Here is a 12243-nt window from a genome sequence, read left to right as displayed (position 1 = left end):
AGACAACGAGCTACAGCCGTCTCTGATTGGGAGCCACCCTGGCCAACATAGATATACAACAACTAGAACATAAACAAATGAAAACTCACACCCTGGCTCAACATACTAGAGTCCCCAGAGCCAGGGCGTGACAGAGAGGGATGAGGCAAAGGGAATAAGAAATAAGACAGCACAGCAGATTGTCAAACAGTAAATTGAGAAATCACATAACTAAACTAAACAAAAAGAAGAAGAAACTATACTATGGAACAAAGATAAATGATATAAAGAATGATAGTAAAAAGCTCTGGAGTAACTTAAATGAAATTCTAGGCAAAAAAGCTAACTCAGTTCCATCCTTCATTGAGGCAAATGGCTTGTTCATAACAAAACCCTTTGATATTGCCAACCACATTAACTATTTTGTTGACAAGATCAGCAAAGTTAGACATGACATGCAAACAACAAACATTGAGCCTTCATATTCATGCATATCGGACAAAATAATGAAAGACAAGCACTAGTTTTGATTCAAGCAAATGTTGTTGTTGCTATCTATAAATAAGGACAAGCCACCTGGTACCGACAACCTGGATGGTCAATTGCTGAGGTTGGTAGTGGAATAAGTTGTGACTCCTGTTTGCCACATCTTCAAGTTAAGCCTAGAAGATGGTGTGCGCTCTCTGGCCTGGAGGAAGGAAAAGTTATTCCGCTGCCAAGAATAGCAAAGCACCCTTTAATGGTTCAAACAGCCGACCAATCAGCCTGTTACTGGTGCTTAGCAAATTTTAGGAAAAAATTGTGTTTTTTACAGAAAACAACTTGGCAACAGACTTTCAGCATGCTTATAGGGAAGGGCACTCAACATGCTCGGCACTGACACAAATGACTGATGATTGGCTGAAAGAAATTGATAATAAGAAGATTGTGGGAGCTGTTTAGTTAGATTTCCCTGCAACTTTTGATATCATTGATCATAACCGGTTGCTGAAATTTTTTAGGTGTTATGCTCTGCCTTATCATGATTGAGAGTTATGTATCTAATAGAACACAGAGGATTTTCTTTAATGGAAGCTTCTCTAATGCAAATTCGGTTGAGTGTGGTGTACTGCAGGGCAGCCGGCTAGGGCCATTATTGTTTTCTGTTTTTACTAATGACCTTCCACTGACCTTGAATAAAGCCTGTGTGTCTATGTATGCTGACGACTCAACAGTATACACATTGGATACGACAGTAAATGAAAAAACATGAGGTTCCAGTCCTTTTTAGAATGGGTCACTAGCAATAGGCTGGTGCACTTGGGCTCCCGAGTGGTGCAGTGTTCTGAGGCACTTCATCTCAGTGCTAGAGGCGTTACTACAGACCCTGGTTCGATTCCAGGCTGTATCACAATCCGGCCATGATTGGGAGTCCCATAGGGTGGTGCACAATTGGCCCAGCGTCATCCGGGTTTGGTCCGGGGTAGGTCGTCATTGTAAATAAGAATTTGTTCTTAACTGACTTGCCTAGTTAAAATAAAGGTTAAATACCAAAAAATTCAGTATCTCAGAAACTAAAAGCATCGCTTTTGGGACAAATCACTCACTCAACCCTAAACCTCATCTAGATCTATTATTGAATAATGTGGCGATTGAGGAAATTGAGGAGACTAAATTGCTGGGTGTAACCCTAAATAACAAGCTGTAATGGTCAAAACAATGGTTGCTAAAGTAGGAAGAGGTCTGTCCATGATAAGACGTTGCTCTGCTTTCTTAACATCTCAGTGAACCAGACAGGCCCTACAGGCCCTAGTTTTGTCACACCTGGACCACTGCCCAGTTGTGTGGTCATGTGCGACAAAAAAGGACATTGGAAAATTGCAGTTGGTCCAAAATAGAGCAGCACGTATTGCACTTACTGTAGATGTACACAGAGGGCTAATGTCAATGACATGCATGTCAATTTCTGCTGGCTCAAAGATGAGGAGAGATTACTGCATCACTATTGGTCTTTGTGCGTGGTGTTGATGTGTTGAAAGCAGTTGGCACAAAGTTCGGTACCACACAAGACATGCAACCAGAGGTCTCTTCACAGTCCCCAGGTCCAGAACAGATGCTGGGAAATTCATAGTATTAAATAGAGCAATGACTACATGTATTGTTATGTATATTATGTATGTTATGTATTATATTGGGGATCCTTATAAAATACTAAATACTAAAACAAATGTTTATTGATTGAAACATTTGTGTCACGATCGTCAGGGAGAGACCAATGCGCAGCGTGTTGAACGAACATACTTTAATTAGTTAAAGTGTCAACAAAATACAAAACAAGAAACGACTCGTGAAGTCCACGGTATCAAAGACCGAACACGGAACAAAAACCCACAAACACAAAGGGAAAACATACAGTTTAAATATGGCTCCCAATCAGAGACAACCAGCCCACAGCTGACACTCGTTGCCTCTGATTGGGAGTCACTCAGGCAAAACATAGAAATAGACGAACTAGAACCCCCAACATAGAAATACACCACATAGAACAAACACACCCTGGCTCAACAACTAGAGTCCCATAGCCAGGGTGTGACAATTTGTAAAAATTGCACAATAAGAACTTGTCTCTCAAATACATAATTACAGTTGTTGGTTAGCTAGCTAGTGAATTTGAGCCATATTAGCATAGACATGACATAAGTCCAAACACCTCAAAACAAGAAATGATATCAAGAACAAGATACCACTACAGTAGCTGAAAAGAGCCATCTACAATTACCCACATGGCAGCTTCTTTTCATTGTTGCTAGCTATCTGACAGTTCACAATCATAACAACACACTGCCTTTTACCCCTGCGATGCATGCACATCATTTTCGTGGAGTTGTCAGGCAACCCATCTATACACCAGCTTTCCAAAGCTGTGGCAAAGGTATGATTCATTCACAATGTGAAACCTCTCAATATGGTGACATAGTAGCCTACAGTCGAGTTATCCTACATTTACATTACATTTTGGTCATTTATCAAATGCTCTTATCCAGAGTGACTTAGTCACTACAGTTATCCATTTGGTTTCACAGGAACCATTAAGTAGCACTTTTTACAACCTCTTTATGAAGGACCATAAACTATCATCAGAATAGAGATAACGCTAGTCTTGCGTTACCATACTCCCAAGTCTCCATCAATCGGGAAGCCTCGTACAGAGGCTAAGGCCAGAATTACATTTAGCTTGAACGCGATCTCTGCGAACACGGTTAGATTGCCTTTAAAAGTTGCACTGTCTACAAGGGACGATCGGATTGAATCCTGGCCTAAGATAACACTGTGTTATCCAGGATTGTGAAAAAGAGGACTCATTTTAAGGGTGGGTTAGTAGGGTGGATTGCTTATGAGATGGAACACTGCAGATAAGACAGACAAGCTCCAACAGGATGGGCCACATTGAGCCAGTTAACCCCCTAAGTCCTGTGTAGCTCAGTTGGTAGAGCATGGCGTTTGCAACGCCAGGGTTGTGGGTTTGATTCCCACGGGGGGCCAGTATGAAAATGAATGCACCCACTAACTGTAAGTCGCTCTGGATAAGAGCGTCTGCTAAAATGACTAAAAATGTATCTGCATCAGCACCTCTGTGTCTATCGGATCCAAGCCCCCAACAACATCTCTGTGTCCCAAGTGGGTGTGGCACCAGGGAGGACCAAGCAAGACTGCAGGAACAGCCTTACAACTGGATGAGCCTGGAATGCTAACATTAGCAAACCATAAAAAATACCACATGAGGTCTTGGTGGCTGTGCCTTTGGAAAATATGGCTCACTGCATTTGGATCAAACGTTCCATTATTTTAGATCCATCACACCAAAAGGGAATATCTACTGTACATAGGGTACTTTCTCAAAATGTCTAAAACAGAGTTTCTCATGGTTCTAACTACACATATGACTCCAAGAGAAGCAAAGATAGTTGTTTTAAATTTGTAAGGAATTCTTTCTTGACTTAATTTCCTGCATCATGCTCCTTCCTAATTCTCTGAGACAGAAATACCTTCTACTGGGATAAGAGAAAAGACAATAATACCACAGGCAGCATAGAGAAAGTGATCTTTGTTTTATCGGCTTTGTAGGACAGGCTTGTTAGTTCATGGCCTCTTATATTAGGTACAGTGGGGAGAACAAGTATTTGATACACTGACGATTGTGCAGGTTTTCCTACTTACAAAGCATGTAGAGGTCTGTAATTTTTAGCATAGGTACACTTCAACTGTGAGAGACGGAATCTAAAAAAATCAAAAATCCAGAAAATCACATTGTATGATTTTAAGTAATTAATTTGCATTTTATTGCATGACATAAGTATTTGATACATCAGAAAAGCAGAACTTAATATTTGGTACAGAAACCTTTGTTTGCAATTACAGAGATCATACGTTTCCTGTAGGTCTTGACCATGTTTGCACACACTGCAGCAGGGATTTTGGCCCCGTTTCGGGGCTGTCGCTGGGCAATACGGACTTTCAGCTCCCTCCAAAGATTTTCTATTGGGTTCAGGTCTGGAGACTGGCTAGGCCACTCCAGGACCTTGAGATGCTTCTTACGGAGCCACTCCTTAGTTGCCCTGGCTGTGTGTTTCGGGTTGTTGTCATGCTGGAAGACCCAGCCACGACCCATCTTCAATGCTCTTACTGAGGGAAGGAGGTTGTTGGCCAAGATCTCGCGATACATGGCCCCATCCATCCTCCCCTCAATACGGTGCAGTCGTCCTGTCCCCTTTGCAGAAAATCATCCCCAAAGAATGATGTTTCCACCTCCATGCTTCACGGTTGGGATGGAGTTCTTGAGGTTGTACTCATCCTTTTTCTTCCTCCAAACACGGCGAGTGAAGTTTAAACCAAAAAGCTCTATTTTTGTCTCATCAGACCACATGACCTTCTCCCATTCCTCCTCTGGATCATCCAGATGGTCATTGGCAAACTTCAGATGGTCCTGGACATGCGCTGGCTTGAGCAGGGGAACCCTGCGTGCGCTGCAGGATTTTAATCCATGACGGCGTAGTGTGTTACTAATGGTTTTCTTTGAGACTGTGGTCCCAGCTCTCTTCAGGTCATTGACCAGGTCCTGCCGTGTAGTTCTGGGCTGATCCCTCACCTTCCTCATGATCATTGATGCCCCACGAGGTGAGATCTTGCATGGAGCCCCAGACCGAGGGTGATTGACCGTCATCTTGAACTTCTTCCATTTTCTATTAATTGCGCCAACAGTTGTTGCCTTCTCACCAAGCTGCTTGCCTATTGTCCTGTAGCCCATCCCAGCCTTGAGCAGGTCTACAATTGTATCCCTGATGTCCTTACACAGCTCTCTGGTCTTGGCCATTGTGGAGAGGTTGGAGTCTGTTTGATTGAGTGTGTGGACAGGTGTCTTTTATACAGGTAACGAGTTCAAACAGGTGCAGTTAATACAGGTAGTGGAGTGGAGAACAGGAGGGCTTCTTAAAGAAAAACTAACAGGTCTGTGAGAGCCGGAATTCTTACTGGTTGGTAGGTGATCAAATACTTATGTCATGCAATAAAATGCAAATTAATTACTTAAAAATCATCCAATGTGATTTTCTGGATTTTTGTTTTAGATTGCATCTCTAACAGTTGAAGTGTACCTATGATAACATTTACAGACCTCTACATGCTTTGTAAGTAGGAAAACCTACAAAATCGACAGTGTATCAAATACTTGTTCTCCCCACTGTATATCCAAACACTGCTGCTATACTATTGGTGGTACAATGTGTAAATACTGTAGGTGTCTGTGTGTCCACTGCTAAGATATCCACAAGAAGAGAGTGTGCGAGAAAGAGAGAGAGAGAGGGAGACAAAGAGAGAGAGAGAGAGCTTCACTTGCTTTGGCAATGTTAACACACGTTTCCCATGCTAATAAAGCCCTTAAATTGAAATTGAAATTGAGAGCTCACCCTTATCACCCTTATCTTTGCATTGTTCTTACGCTCTGAGAATGAATGGGGCAGTATACATTTACTGCCAAGGGAACGGCATCTGAGAAAAGAGACCGCCTTTAAGACTTTTCTCTTGTCGGGAGCCAGTTGCAGCTTTCCATATCTCGGTGGGGAATGTTCCTGGTAAAATTACAGGGGGTCTCTTCCGGATATGTTTACAACAAGATTAGAGTTGTCTTTGTTCCTGCATGTCTACACAGGGCTAGGCTAATTGTTCTTTTGTTTAGCTTGTCTGGAACTCATATCCTCAGATAGGTGGAGGACAATCAGTTCCATGTCCGGTTCTTTACATAATCTCATGTGGTGTACTAATAATGAGGGGTTTAACTGGTCTACTCTGTTTAATTTACATTCTTTTTTTAAAGAAGCTTATATTTTGGGTTATTTTTGAGAATAAGTTTTATTCTTCAATAATCAATGGCTATATATCATTGATTTAAAAGTCAAAAAATACATTAATAACACATTACAGTTCACACACAAGCAGTTAATATAATATATTACCATATTTGGGCACAGAATTAATCACAAATATGTATAAACAGAAAATATTTCTGATCACCATCATTCCGTTTTACCAGTCCATACTTATTCTGTGACATTACAATTAAAGAGATGAAAATCTCAAATTACCAAGGGATTTTGACAGGAAGAGCTTCAAACTGAGGCAAACAAAAATAGTAACATCTCATTCACATTTGAAAAAGTATACTTTAGAGTTTCACATTTGAGAGAGCAAAGCCAGACATGAGGACAAAGGAGTCTATGAAAAGTGCTTTTGGTGCATAAGGGAGAGAGGGAGGGAACTTGGGCAGAGGGGAGTTTCTAGTGGGAGGGACTGTGGGGGCCAGCAGGGTTATATAGTTAGAACGGCTTCCTCTCTGCCCCTGCTCTGTGTGTCTGTGTGCTCCGGTTTCTGCTGGCCCACTCTTAAATCTCTGTGCCTCTCTCAGTCTCTCTCACTCCAACGAAAATGAGTGTCAAACGAAGCAGCGTCAGGGGACCTGGTAGTGGGTACAGCCACTCCATCAATCTCAGCTCTGCTGCTCCCGCCTACCGGGCCGCCAGCACCTATGGTGGGGCTGGGGGTCAGGGGACCCGCATCTCCTCTGTGTCCTACTCGGGCGTGCGCAGCGGGATGGGAGGGATGGGGATGGGAGGCTCCGGGGGCTCCATGTCCAGCAGCATCCAGGTGAGCACCAGCGGGGACACCGCCAACATCATGGGCAATGAGAAGTTTGCCATGCAGAACCTCAACGACCGTCTGGCCTCCTACCTGGAGATGGTGAGGAACCTGGAGCAGGCCAATGGCAAGCTGGAGCTGAAGATCAGAGAGGCCATGGAGAAGAGAGGCCCAGATGTCAACGACTACAGCCGCTACAACGCCATCTTGGATGACCTGAGGAAGAAGGTGAGAGAACTGAGTGACATTTGATTTGATTTGATTTGAACTGTGGGAGGAAGGAGGGTACTATTGGCTAATATTAGAGATGCTGGAGAATCTATACTATAGAGCTTTAGGGAAGTAATATATCTTTCAAATGCAAGTTCACTGTCCTAGAATGGCTGACCCAACGGAAAAGAGAGTAACAGAGTGTCAGAATGTAGTTTGGGAGTGAAAGAGGGAACACAGTGGCCCTACTTCATTTCCTTGTCAGGTTCTTCCCCTAGGTATTAAAGAACCAGGTCAGCTGGTTTGTTCATTCGAGCCGTGCTGATCAATTATGGCAGTGTGCCAGAATCTCCAGGCAGAAAGCCAAAGGGCAGACATAAAGCAATAAGAAGGGGAATTCCAAGGGGTTCTGCTGGCTGACTTTCAACATGGCCAGAGTTCCAGGTCCAGCTAGCTTTTTTGGGACACAGAGATGGTTAGCAACAAGTTTCCCCATGAATGCAAGGATAGCTGTTACAGTTCTAGATAAAGTTCAAGAGGTTGTTTTTATATTGTCTCTCTGCTTTGGTGAGTGTATAAAAGTTAAATGGAAATACAATTCGCTACTATTGATGAGAGAGAAGGGAACTCACACCTTACAGTACTATTTTATGGTGTGGTCCTCACTTTTAGGGTGGAGCATGGTAATGAGTTTTGGAGTCAATGTGCGCCATTAAAAAGTTGTCCATCTAACCGTCTAAGCCATTCAATTCCCATTCATCTGACAGTGTTGCATTCACATTTACACTGAATAATTGACATATGGGTTTGTAATGCCTTTATGTGTGTACACTGTGGGGAAATTAATGACATTCTGTGAGTCATCCAACTGTAAATGTTTAGAGCTGATGATACTTCAAAATCAGCTAATTATCTCGGTGGAAAATACTGTTAGAAATCTCAAAAATAGTCAAATTATAGGCCTACTGCATTTGCAACAAGTTACTGTTGTATTTTACAGTATACAGCAAATCCTTCTTTATACTATATTACATTTTTTATAAAATATATATATCCAAAAAACTATTTCCATTGGATTCAGGAACATTCCAGTCATCCTACTGTGGTTTGGCCATTTGGACCTTGCTGGAGCAACATGCCAAAGTCAAACAACCCTTAGTGACAGAGTAATAACTATGCAAAATATGGAGATTATATGGTAGATGTCAGATACCAATAGCGAAAGACAAAATGCAAATAGGACAAGACTATCATTACAGCATTCCTATTGCTTTGTCCCTTTGAAAAATGACATTGAACTTAGCCTTGAAAGAAAGTAATGGTAAAAGGACCATGAGTGGTTTTAAATATTTGTTTAGTCTGCTGCTCTGGTTATGGCTCTCATTATGAAGCCTTACATAAAGGGTTAGGGGAGGAAGGGAGTTAGGGCTGATGTTTGCCTTGCTATTAATGCTTGCCTTTGTTGGCTTTACCAACTGCCCATGGTGTCTAATCGACCCCCAACTCAATAGATTATAGTCCCAACTGGTTTATTTTTCATTGTCATGAGACCGGGATGTGGTTGCTAGTTCAAATGTCATCCTTTGAAAAACAAGGCTTATCTTGCCAGGAACAACAGGAAATCCAACCCAGTAACCATCCCGCACACACACACACACACACACACACACACACACACACACACACAACTCCCACCTGATGCAAATCCGCTGCCTTCTTCCTGACACGTCAACTAGCTCACCAGCAGTTTGGCTGTTTGTTAATGATTGCCCAGATTTTGTAACCTGCACGCATCCATCCCCACCCTTCTCTACTGTACCATGGAGAGCAAACACTGTGGCTGTGGGGCAGCAGGCCTTCATGGCTCCTGGCTGCCACTGTCTTCCAGTTCCCATACCTGCCTTTTCACTTTGATACTCCTTACACAAAAGTATTGAAACTGTTGTGGAAAAAAAATGAAATTGAAAGCGTGTTGACTTTAACTCATTCCTCCTTCTCATTGGTAGGTGTTTGGTGCCACAACAGACAACGCCCGTCTGTGTCTTCAGATCGACAATGCCCGCTTGGCTGCTGATGACTTCCGGGTGAAGTAAGTAATGCTTAGTAGAGCACAAAACCATCAGATGGTTGCTGACACACCTTAATTAACGGCAGCATGATGAACGTCCAATGAAAACAAAAAACAAAGACAGTTGATTTGCCAAATTATCTGCATACCCTCCATACTATGCTTTAAAGTGACACTTTAGAGAATATTCCACCATAGCTCTCCAGGTCACTGTATCTGAGGCTGTTTGCTGTGTGTCTTGCAGGTTCGAGTCCGAGCTGTCCATCCGCCAGTCTGTTGAGGCTGACATCGTTGGCCTGAGGAAGGTAATTGATGACACCAACATGGGCCGCATGAACCTGGAGAGCGAGATCGAATCTCTAAAGGAGGAGCTCATCTTCCTGAAGAAGAACCACGACAACGTAAGCTCTTCATGACCCAACCCAACCCCACCATCAATCACCAAACCAATATAATACACATGACCCAACCCCACCTCTCTTGCACCACCAAAATGTATATTTACCATCTTCCTTGTCATTACAATGGCTTAGCAAGAGCAAGACCTAGCATGCCTACATAGGAGACAAAGTCAACCTTACTGTATAAACAGGGGTGTTTTGTGTGAGAACCTTTGGATTTAGTCAGGGTGCAGTAGGTGCGGCGCACCCATAGGATTCATCCAGGGGGCCGCTTGAGTACCCAAACAAACGGCCTAAACACGGACGCTGACTTCAGTCTTGAAAACATATTGCTTAATGAATGTTAACGTTGTTGTCCTTCTGGCCCAACAGGAGGTGATGGAGATGCGTAACATGATCTCCCAGTCTGGAGTGCAGGTGGATGTGGACGCTCCTAAGGGACAGGACCTGGCCGCTATCATGGCTGAGGTCCGGGCCAAGTATGAAAAGGAGGCCCTGAAGAACCAGGAGGAGCTCAAAGCATGGCACGAAACACGGGTAACACCTACCAGCTTAATCATTTGAAAACAGTGCTGACTTTAGAGTGAAACCGTCACATGTACAGCCACAGAAACACCTACTTAACCAATGATTTTTAAACTGACATCTATATCCTCTGTCCCTTCCAGATCACAGAGGTGCAATCTGTGGTGTCACAGAACACAGAGGCCCTGCAGGGCGCACACACAGAGATCAACGACCTCCGCAGACAGCTACAGACACTGGAGATCGAGCTGGACTCACAGAAGAGCATGGTACGATCCCTCAATAATACTATACTCACCCAGCCAGTGTGTACAAAAGACATCACAGCATTTATTTTTCATTTAACTAGGCAAGAACAAATTGTTATTTACAATGACGGCCTACCCCGGCAAAACCCTGGCCAATTGTGTGCCGCCCTATGGGACTCCCAATCACTGCTGGATTGTGATTCAGCCTGGAATCGAACCAGGGTCTGTAGTGACGCCTCTAGCACTGAGATGCAGTGCCTTAGACCGCTGTGCCACTCGGGAGCCCATAGCAGCAATGCAATTGGTTAAGTTCATGTTAATTTACAAGTCCAACCACCTGTCCTGACTGTCTTTCCTCTTCCACTCTCTAACAGAAAGGTTCTCTGGAGGGAACCCTGCGCGACACAGAGATGCGGTACAACATGGAGATGGAATCCTTGAACAGCATCCTCGTGGGTCTGGAGTCTGAGCTGACCAATCTCCGCTCCAGCATCCAGCAGCAGACACAGGAGTACGAGCACCTGCTCAACATCAAGATGAAGCTGGAGGCGGAGATCGCCACATACAGGAGACTGCTGGACGGAGGAGACTTCAAGTGAGTAAGACAGAGGGTGAGAGCCTTAATTGGTGTTGCATGTGTACTTCCTACCAATTAAGCAGACCTGAGAAAGATAACGAGGTTTGTTGTCGGCAAGAGCCTATTGTGGTAAATAATAATCTAAGGGCCATTTTCTATCTTGGAGGCAAAACAGTTGTGAAACTCTCTCCCACTCTCAGGCTCCAGGATGCTCTGGAAGACCAGCGGACAGTGAAGACAAAGGTGATGACCGTCACACAGACCCTGGTGGACGGGAAAGTTGTCTCCTCCAGCACAGAGACCAAGGAGAGGGACCTGTGAGACCACACCCGTCGTCCTTAACGTACAACACCAATTAACACCTCATAGGCATAATATAACATCTAGCTGGATAAGAAGAAAGCTATCTCATCACTTTATTTATTTCATAATTGTTTATTTTGCTTTTGGGTCTTAGGTGTTTTTTATCTTACGCATTTAGGCATACATACATTTATAGTACAAGTTCAGAATTGAGAAATTTGGGATGAAGTTGGTTTAACCAGCGTTTTAGACCTTTAAAACTAGCAATTGGATGAAGTAAAATCTATGAACTTTATTTTTCTACCATTGTCATCTTAATTTTCTTTCTGTCCAATTGAATTTGCCTGATGTGGTGTACCTTCATTGTCCAATAAAAATTTACCAGAATCTTGACTATTGTCTTTCAATGGCTGTGCACTTCTTTGAACATTTTACTCCAAACCTGCACTATTGCCAAGGTAACTTGCTGCATAACAGAAAAAACAGGTTTTCTAGCTTATCAGTTTTCATAATGGATTGTGGTTAATGTCAAATAGCAACTTTACTACAACAAAAATCTTAATCAATGAATGATGGAGCTGAGTTTGCCTTTTTTCCCAAAATTTCATTTAAGGTGCTCCAAAGCTTTTTACTATCATTCTTTATGTTATTTATCCTTGTTTCATAGTGTTGTTTCTTTTTCTTTTTATTCAGTTTAGTCACATGATTTCTCAATTTGCAATACGTTTGCCAATCGGTTGTACAGCCAGACTTATTTGCCATTCC

General features: G+C 43.0%; 1 protein-coding gene across 2 annotated transcripts; it reads left to right on the top strand.

Annotated features, from left to right (window-relative positions):
- Positions 1-6840: 6840 nt before the first annotated feature.
- LOC121545922 (keratin, type I cytoskeletal 18) lies at positions 6841-11871 on the top strand. 2 transcript variants are annotated; one of them, XM_041856844.2, is made up of 7 exons: positions 6841-7374; positions 9363-9445; positions 9669-9825; positions 10198-10362; positions 10494-10619; positions 10973-11209; positions 11376-11467. In XM_041856844.2, exons 1-6 carry the CDS (start codon positions 6937-6939, stop codon positions 11195-11197), a joined length of 1194 nt encoding a protein of 397 aa, XP_041712778.2. In that variant the 5' UTR covers positions 6841-6936; the 3' UTR covers positions 11198-11209; positions 11376-11467. The 2 variants fall into 2 exon arrangements, with proteins under 2 accessions (XP_041712778.2, XP_041712777.2); XM_041856843.2 differs by having other exon boundaries at positions 6842-7374; positions 10973-11193; positions 11376-11871.
- The last annotated feature ends 372 nt before the right edge of the window (positions 11872-12243 follow it).

This window comes from Coregonus clupeaformis, chromosome 30 (assembly GCF_020615455.1).
Source record: "Coregonus clupeaformis isolate EN_2021a chromosome 30, ASM2061545v1, whole genome shotgun sequence".
NCBI lineage: Eukaryota > Metazoa > Chordata > Actinopteri > Salmoniformes > Salmonidae > Coregonus > Coregonus clupeaformis.
The sequence above is the reverse complement of the archived record's forward strand: the minus strand, read 5'-3'. Positions and strand labels throughout refer to the sequence as shown.

Excerpts from the sequence above, each read along its gene's own strand:
- LOC121545922 (XM_041856843.2), top strand. The coding sequence starts at position 6,937 with ATGAGTGTCAAACGAAGCAGCGTCAGGGGACCTGGTAGTGGGTACAGC. Across the intron at positions 9,826-10,197 it reads TGAAGAAGAACCACGACAAC|GAGGTGATGGAGATGCGTAA; the intron begins GTAAGCTCTTCA and ends CTGGCCCAACAG. Across the intron at positions 10,363-10,493 it reads AAGCATGGCACGAAACACGG|ATCACAGAGGTGCAATCTGT; the intron begins GTAACACCTACC and ends TGTCCCTTCCAG.